The sequence below is a fragment of the Austrofundulus limnaeus genome, unplaced genomic scaffold (genome assembly GCF_001266775.1).
Source record: "Austrofundulus limnaeus strain Quisiro unplaced genomic scaffold, Austrofundulus_limnaeus-1.0 Scaffold456, whole genome shotgun sequence".
NCBI lineage: Eukaryota > Metazoa > Chordata > Actinopteri > Cyprinodontiformes > Rivulidae > Austrofundulus > Austrofundulus limnaeus.
The window spans coordinates 8032-16947 of NW_013952858.1; the positions used below are offsets into that span (position 1 = coordinate 8032).

The 8916-nt window shown below is 39.2% G+C and overlaps 1 protein-coding gene and 1 long non-coding RNA gene across 2 annotated transcripts in view; both read left to right on the top strand.

Moving 5' to 3' along the window:
• The window catches only part of LOC106529629 (EVI5-like protein), a gene marked incomplete at its 5' end in the record, with an annotated part of 41974 nt that overhangs the window by 7852 nt on the left and 25206 nt on the right, over window positions 1-8916 (top strand). The window contains 5 exon segments of the mRNA XM_014025105.1: window positions 2631-2762; window positions 4404-4544; window positions 4655-4813; window positions 7057-7203; window positions 7315-7410. Of these exon segments, the coding sequence (XP_013880559.1) occupies window positions 2631-2762; window positions 4404-4544; window positions 4655-4813; window positions 7057-7203; window positions 7315-7410 (675 nt within the window).
• On the top strand, window positions 16-231 carry LOC106529630 (uncharacterized). The gene is made up of 2 exons (XR_001311659.1): window positions 16-61; window positions 165-231. It is a non-coding gene; the product is annotated as an uncharacterized LOC106529630 (long non-coding RNA).

Here is an 8916-nt window from a genome sequence, read left to right on the forward strand (position 1 = left end):
GCTTAAAAGCCGCCCACATGCAGCTTGTCTCTCTCTCTCCTCCTGATCCTCACTTGGTTTGGTTTGTATCTTTTTGTTTGGTTGGGTTTGGTTTAGCTTGGGTTTACTTACTCTAAATATTTATGAGTTTTGGATTAATCTCAGTTTGGTTTTTCTCATTTCAGGTATTCCCTCTGAGGTTTATTTCTTTAGTATAATTTAATAAACTATTATTTTTGTGAAGTAAATTAATCCTTGTGTGGTCTCCTTTCATGTTACCCCACCAAACGAGCCTGGTGGACGTAACAATAGCCTTCAGCTTTATTCCCACCCTTACCCTGGCATGTGCTATCGTCTAGCCACCATGGTGAAGCTAAACAGAAGCAAAAGTAGATTGAAATCAGCAAAATATCTCTATATTAGTTTTATCAATATTAGAATATAGCAAAATTAGCTTAAAGGAAGTAGTTGAAGAACTAACAGACCCGTCTTTCGTGCTCATTCATTTCACCATACCAGCTTGTTTTATTTCTGACAAGAATAATATTAAAAAACATGTCAATGCAAATGAATAAACATTAACAACACAACCGCTTTAAACTTTCAATTTTTATAACCACCAGATTTTTATTTAAAACTTTTTTCCTTTCTCTCATTTTGTTCCCCATTACAAGCTAAAAAAAACAATCTCCAGTCGGCCGCATAGGGCAGGGGTGTCCAAAGTCAGTCCTCAAGGGCCGGTGTCCTGCGTGTTCTAGGTGCTGTCCTGGTTCAACACAGCTGAACCTAAGGAGTACTTAATTAATAGGCCTCCTCAGTTTGCCATTAAGGTCTGCAGAGGCCTGCTAATTAGGCACTCCTTAGTTTCAGCTGTGTTGAACAAGGACAGCACCTAGAACACGCAGGACACCGGCCCTTGAGGACTGACTTTAGACACCACTGGCAAAGGGTGAGTTGAGAAGGATCCATCGTCCCTCAAGTCAGTGAAAAAGGAGGTCTCATTTGTGGGCCGCATCAGAGGAGTCTTTCGATTTGGACTACCTTAGGCGCAATGCTGTGACATAAGTGGCCGACAGATTCAGCCTTCGAAGGACATAGCCCCTGAATTTGCACAGCCTTAGATTTTAGAACACGTTTCCATCCAGACGATGTGCTTTTCAGGGAAGACCTTGCTTATTTCAGCAAGACAATGCTAAACCACATACTGCATCCATAACAGCATGGTTTCACTTTAGAAAGGTCCTGGTGCTGAGCTGGTCTGCCTGCAGTCCAGACCTCTCACCAGCTGGAAACATTTGACACACCATGAAATGAAAAACATGACAAAGACGACCCAGGACTGGTAAACTGCTAGAATCCTACTTCATACAAGAATGAGACATTTCCCTGCTGAAAACTCAGCATCTGATGGTCTCAGTTCACAGGATGTTTCACAGAATAAACATCGCTGTTTCAGCTATATGTAGCTGCGCTGCTGCCATTAAATCCATAGTGACCTTTTATTTTCCAACATTGAACCTTTAGTTTAATTATTTTTATGTTGACTTTGTTCCAGTGTGAATAAAATAAGAGTTTGAGATTCACCAATTATTGCTTTTACATCCTTGTCATGAGAATCAAGACCGTTAAAGACTACTTGGATTGCTACACTCATTTAGGGTTCAATAATAAAACAATAACACTTTAAGTCAACCAATGCACCAATCAGATGTTTGTTCTTTCCTCCGTGATGTGACTCTCTGACTCTGCTTCACTTATTTTTTATCGTAAAATATCTTTTTAATGTTGAAGTTTTTTGGATTTTGTTCATGCTCCTTCCCTGTCCTTTGACGGCTGCTATACTTCAATGAAAGTTTGAGTTAGTAAAAATCTAGAAGCATGTTCTTGTAGCGTTGTTTTGCATATTAAAGAGTTCTGTCAACAGAATTTCTTTTACTTCATTTTGGCAATCCATGGGTTACACAGCAGTTTTATTGACAATATTCTAAATACTGTTGCTATTTTCAGATCTTCCATCATACAGTCACATATTGTCTGCCAACAGTATCACAAACTAGTCTTTCCAGTTACGATGCATCAGAGTAAGTTTCCTCCATCCTCAACAGAGATGATTGCCAGCGACACAATTTAAGCTGCCAGCAGTCAGGACTTTTCTTTTCTCACTCTGATTTGATTTTGGTGATGATCTGTTTTGGCATGCATGGATTCAGATTGGGACACAGAGTAACACGCAGCACTCGCACATTTACATCCTGTAATCTCAGAAATGTACTCATGAATTTGTAAGCAGGTGTGTCTCCTCGGCTAGGGGTGGATTTCACACATGGCCCCCTCTTCTCTGCATATCTGTTAACAGCCTTAATTATTCATGGTTGGATTGCAGATGATGATGCACAGGCATGGCAGTGTTTTACATAATTTGCTGTCTTGTTGAACAATGAGCGTGTTTGCATTATTTAGGAGGTAGTGAAAGGTAAAATGGTGGGTATGAAGAGGCAGTGAGTGGTCTTTATATGGAATTATTCATACTGTTTAAAAGACTGGGTTTATTTTGACTGCTTAGATAAGCAAAGTTTGGACTTTTTGGACTGATACTGACGTAACAGCCACGCTTTGCTGCGTCTGCTGACTGTCCTTTGTTCTGATTGCAGAAGGGACCCCCTCGGTTTTCTGAGGAGTCCGTCCTACAGCTGGAGCGAGAGCTCGTACAGGCCCGACTGAAGGAGGCAGAGTCCCAGTGTGCGCTCAAGGAAATGCAAGATAAGATCCTTGATATGGAGAAGGTAAGGTGTTACGTTTACCGGTGCTGTACTGTTTAACTCTTATTCAGTACACACGTTGGCCTGTCACAATAATAAATTTTGCTGGACGATTAATAGTGTCATAAATTATTGCGTTAAACAATAATATTGCCTGGTGACCATTTTAAAACTAATATAATGAAAAAAGCGTAATAATGTAAGTACATCCTCTCAAAGATCAATAAACTTTCATTGTTAAAGAATGTTTAACAAAATGGACTCTCAGTCTCTAACAAAAAATGCACTTGAATAAAAAAAAAGAAGAACAACAAAATGGAAATTAAACACCATGCGTAACTGAGACATTAAATAAACAATATTAAAGAGCAGCATCTAGAGATGAAGCGAACTACGCTGTCTGTGAGTGCGCACCACTTTTTATAAATCACTTATCGGTTGAACGCTCCGCTCATTGTGGACTGTCGGGAAGACTGAGACGACCCCTCAGTTTTAGTTTTTTTTCTTCCCAGCTGGGAAAACTGCACTGAATGATTATATTCTAAGTGCAGATGCAAGTTTGTAGTATTGCTACTTTTAGTTGCTTTTTTATTTTTACAACAAATTCAACATACCAGCTGACACAGGTTAAGTAGTTCATCACGGTCAGTGGGTTTGAATCCAAGAATACAAAAAAAATCACTTGTTTACATGGAACTGCTGCAGTAATGTACCAGGCAGGGTTGCCAAATGGGACATAATAAAGTGTTTTTACTGTTCCTTTTAAAATTATTATATGTTCAGTCAAAACAACAGATTTGCTGTATATTTATGACTCACTCAGTCATATACAGTATGCTGAGTGAGAGTGTTGTAAGATAAGCTGTGTGTTGTATTTGGTGAAAATATGCACGAAAAAGAGCAGCAAAAAAGTTTTTTTTTAAATATTTTTTTTTATTTGGCAACCCTGATGCAGTTCTCACTCATGCTCATGAAGCAGCTTCATAATCACAGTTACGTCTGAACCTGGGGAATATACTAAAGTTATTTTGGACCTAGGATTATTTTGGTGTTTTCTCCTAAAAGCTACAAAGGGTGAGTAACAGAAAAACACTCTGCTGTCTGTAATTCATCGTAACTGTTGCTAGTTTAGAAGAAATTTTCTGTAGTAGTCTGTGTCGGCTGTTTGAGCATCTGCACTTTCACAGCTGCGGGGTGCTTCTCACCTCCATGTGGGGTGTTACTGAAAAGTTCCACTCCAGTACCGGTGTCAGTGACTCCGATCACCAGTGACATGTAAACCAGCGGCTAGATCGCAACAAAAATGTTGCGGTTTCTACTGATAACCAGCTCTGTGCAAAAGGCGCCTTGTTATTGCTACAAACTTTCATGCTAAAGAGGTACGAGACCACGCACCTGGAAATGCCTAACACGAGAGTTCACTCCTTCCGTAAACAGGAGGGGGAGGGGTCGGTCGAGCCCTCTGTGCACCGGAGCACAGAGAGGGAGAGACAAAGTAAACAAACAAACAGGCAAATTAAAATTATCGTCATTTTTTTATTGACCTCAAAATAATTTATCATGCGATTAATTGATTTGTTGACTATCGTGACAGGCCTTTGCTCACATATTGAGTGACATCGCGGTACTTTATTATCTTGTTTTTATGTTGTGCACCTTCTTTAGAGGAATTCATCACTACCCGATGACACTAATGTGGCGCGGTTGCAAGAAGAGCTGATTGGGGTGAAGCTGAGAGAAGCTGAAGCTCTGACTGGGTTGAAGGAGCTCAGACAGCAGGTCAGAGATCTGGAGGAGCACTGGCAGGTGAGCCACATCACAGCCAAGCAGTTCAGATAGGACAAAACCCTACGTTAAAAACAGCATTGTTTTTCAAGTGGTGGTAAAAAGGACTGATGGTTAAAATGCCTCTGCAGCGCCACCTGGCTCGCACTGCTGGTCGCTGGAAGGACACCCCAAAGAAGAACACCTTGGGCGAGCTGCAGGATGAGCTGATGAGCGTGAGGCTGCGTGAGGCTGAGGCCCAGGCAGAGCTGAGAGAAACACGGCAGAGGATGCTGGAGCTGGAGACACAGGTCAGAGGTCACGTCATCAGTGCCTGCTGGTGAGAGCGCTGATGTTTTTGACCGTGTTTGTAGCGGGAGCAGAAAATCTCACGAACCAGTGGATAGATTTTATGGGAAGTTAGTACATCTGCAACTAATTACCTTTTGGAGTCAGGTCTGCTCAAGATGGCTGCCACAGCTAAATGGCTACAACTACAGTTTTACTGATACTGAGCTAAAATTTAGTGTTGTATCATACCATCATACCATTTTATTTATAAAGCACTTTAAACAGCACAAGGCCAACCAAAGTGCTGTACAGTAGACAGACACAACAGGACATAGTTAAAATTACAGTCAAAATACAGTCAAATCAGATAAAAAGTTGTAGCTAAGATTCAACTCAAACACTCACTCTGAATGCAAAGTGATTGAACAAGAAATGTTTACTTTTTTTGTCCTGTCCGGCAGTATGAAACTCATCATTAATGTCAGAGTCTCAAAATTAGGCCCAGCAGTTTTACTTTTACAAGTGCAGCATCATGGCTTTCACCATGATGCTGCACTTGATATATATTTAAACTTTATTAAAGATTATTTTGGGATTGTTTTTATGTAATGGACGTGGAGTCGGAAAAGAAAACAGAAAAAAAAGAACATGATCTGATTCTCAGTAAAGGTCCTGTCACACTAGACAACTTATGAACATTTTAAAGACATCTGTGTTGAAGATGGAATTGAAAAAATCCACAAGAAGCTTCTTTTTGGTGTGTACATAATGTAATTCTAATAAATTGATCAAATATACAACTTTTATTGGCAATTTAAACATAAATCGTTCGTAAGTTGGCATAAGTTGTCTAGTGTGATCACAATCAACATTTTTGGTAAGCAAAAATGTCTGTAACTCAGTAAGTTTTAAAGACATTAACCCAAATCTGATGTGGTAGTAGCTGTGAGTCGACCTCAACTCATACTTCAAACACTAACAGATCACATTCAGATCATAACATTGATTTTATTGGTAACTCCAGTCTGCTAACCAAAAAAATTAGCTTTGTATACGGTGAACCACTAAATTATGTAAAAATATTGGTGGAAGCTAACGCTAATAGATAAGTGTTAACTCAAGGTTTGTCATCAAACATAGACGTGTGGTATCAACAGAAACAACAGAATTTTGGTAAAAGCTCATTAAAAACATTTCTACAACAATTAAAACCACAAGCAGTTCAACAGCAAAAGGCTACACACACACACACACACACACACACACACACACACACACACACACACACACACCTCTAAACAAACTGAAGGTGTCTTAATCTGAGCTGCTAAAACAAACTGAGAAGTAACAACTACAGTTTAACTCATCGGCTGTTTCAACAGGACNCACACACACACACACACACACACACACACACACACACACACACACACACACAGGCATGCAGGGCAGTTGGTTTTGTTTTAGTTGACAGGTTTAAAATTAGCAGAACTACATTTTAGTGGAAGCTAATTGGTCCGCTAACGGTTAAAGGCCCTGTCAATGTTTTAGACAACTTATGTCAGCTTGTGAAAATTTTACAGACATTTTGAAGATGGAATTTAAGAAATCAACTGGAAGCCTCTTTTAAGCGTGTATGTACTGTAATGCTAACAAATTGATCAAATATATAAGTTTTATGAGTAATTTAGATATATAAAAATACATAAGTTGGCACAAGTTGTAAAAAAATAAAATAAAAAATGCTAATTCGCTAAATGAAAATTAGCTCTGCTATTAGCGGTTAATGATTCAGCGGAACTGGTTAATTTCAAAGTTGGTCTACAACAGTGCTGACTCCGGCCATGATACATTGACACAACACTAAAAGTAATAACACAACTCCTATGACCGAGCCGGTTATTTTGATATAAAAGGTGTGGAGTGCATGTTGTCATTTAGGCAGCATTAAGTACGACTAAAAAAAGATATAACGAAATAAATAAAGTATAGAGATCCTTTGTTTGAGTTGGATAATAATAGGTGCTGCCATTCAAATAAATCTTTGTCATCTGAATGGGCCCTAATTAAAAGTTTGCTGTATTGACTGTGCAGAGAAGTCACTTCTTGTAATGTCATGAAGAAGCCTTTAGAGGGAGTCAGCTGTTTGTTTCATACAGCTCAGGCTGATATCTGACACAGCGTTTACACCAAAATCTGGTGTTTGAAAATCTCCTTCGTAATAAAATAAATTGATTAGTTTTTTCTTCATGTGCCACATCAGAATCAGATCCACAGTAACCACCTGCGGCGGGCAGAGCAGGAGAGTCGCCGTGTCCAGGAGCGCGTGGACACGCTGACGGTGCAAAACAAAAATCTGCTTGTGCAGCTGCAGGAGATCAAGCGGAGGCAAGCTGAGATTGAATGCAAGGTACAAACTGTTGTGTAGCACAGCCTCGGCAGGGACAAACTGCTGCAGCTCAGCTGTGGCAGGATCTAATTAACTTCAAAGAATGTGGTTAAATGTCGTCGTCTTCTGCAGAGTAAAGAAGAGGTGATGGCAGTGAGGCTGAGGGAAGCTGACAACATCGCTGCTATGGCTGAGCTCCAGCAACAGATCTCAGAGCTGGAGATTCAGGTAAAGATCTGACTCAGACTACCCTCAACCCCCTCACAAACCACAAAACACATATCTCAACTTTATTCAGCCACAGAGGGAAGTGTCTGTCACAGCAAAGTTCAATAGTGTCTAAACTGAGGGTCATCCTTAGTTTTATTCAGAAGAATTTGTTCCTGATAGGCTAACCCTAACCAGACTAAAGTGTTGACTGATAGGTTAACATTTTCAACAACTGAGAGTTGGCGATATATTGACGTTTTTATTTTGAGGAGGGGTGGACCAGGCACTATGGAAGTGAGCTGTGGCCAAAAAGAAAACAAAATCACTGAATTTTAAGGTTAATTTAGCTTTAAAACAAATCAATTGTCACTTTTGAAGAATATAATTAACCAGATCTGTGAAGACATTTAAAGCTACAAACAAATGTATCACGCTGAGGTAAATTCTAACATGAAGCCCTCATTGCTACAAACAAACAACGTATTTGAAAGTTGGAAAGAAGCTGCAGAATCATTTTTCAGAAAAAACCGCTGCATTCTGCACAGCAGCACGTGCACTGAGGAGGAGATAACGTGGAGGAGCATCGGTTGTTTAAATGGGGTTTTAAACTCATGAAACCTCTCCAGACGCCGTGTGCAGGACACAGCCAGGAGCCAACTGTCAGTGTTCAACAGCTGGTCCACAACACCTCAGTGATAAATAACTCTTCTCTTCCATTTATCTGGATCTTACAGCTGAGCTGTTGTTTATAAAGTGTCCCATAACCAACATCTTAACTTTTTTTTGTTAATTTGAATTTCTTTGTTGATCCGAAAATTTAACTGGAATCCAAATTTCACATTTAGACCCATTAGCAGGACATTTTAAACAGCAAAAGAATGATGATTGTTGTGTTTTATTTTATTTCATGCCCCTCGTGTGACTTTACTTAAACCAAATAATTCTCTTAAATAATTTGCCAAATTATCTTTTTTTTATGATCAGTGTTTAATTCAGATTGTTGCTAACATAAACAACTCACTTCAGCAGATCTTTGTTGAGCAGTAAAGCTGAATCACGTAACTTCAGCGGCTGTCAGATATCTGAAGACAGACCATGCCCTGACTCAGAGTGAGAGGCTTTGCTGCCAGAAATAAAACCGGTCCATGATCAGGGTGGATTTCATCATGGTCAAGATTATATTTGCATGGTAGTCATTTAAAGGTCAAAACCCTTGAACTGAAAATGCTCAGATTACGTGGAAAACATCTTTATAAAAAGAGAGAGAAATGACATAATTTCCGTCACAATATTTCTTTCAGATTAGTAGATTCTCATCTCAGCGATGTTTGCTTGGGTTGCCAAACAGATGGCTGTGTTAATCATATCTGGTTCAGATAAAACTATATTTATATATTAGGACTGTCAAATGATTAATATTTTTAATCTGATTAATCCCAAAGTGGCTGTGAATTAATCATGATTAATCCTAAATTTAATATACATTTCTATTGCATATTGATAAAATAAATTACTTGAGTTATT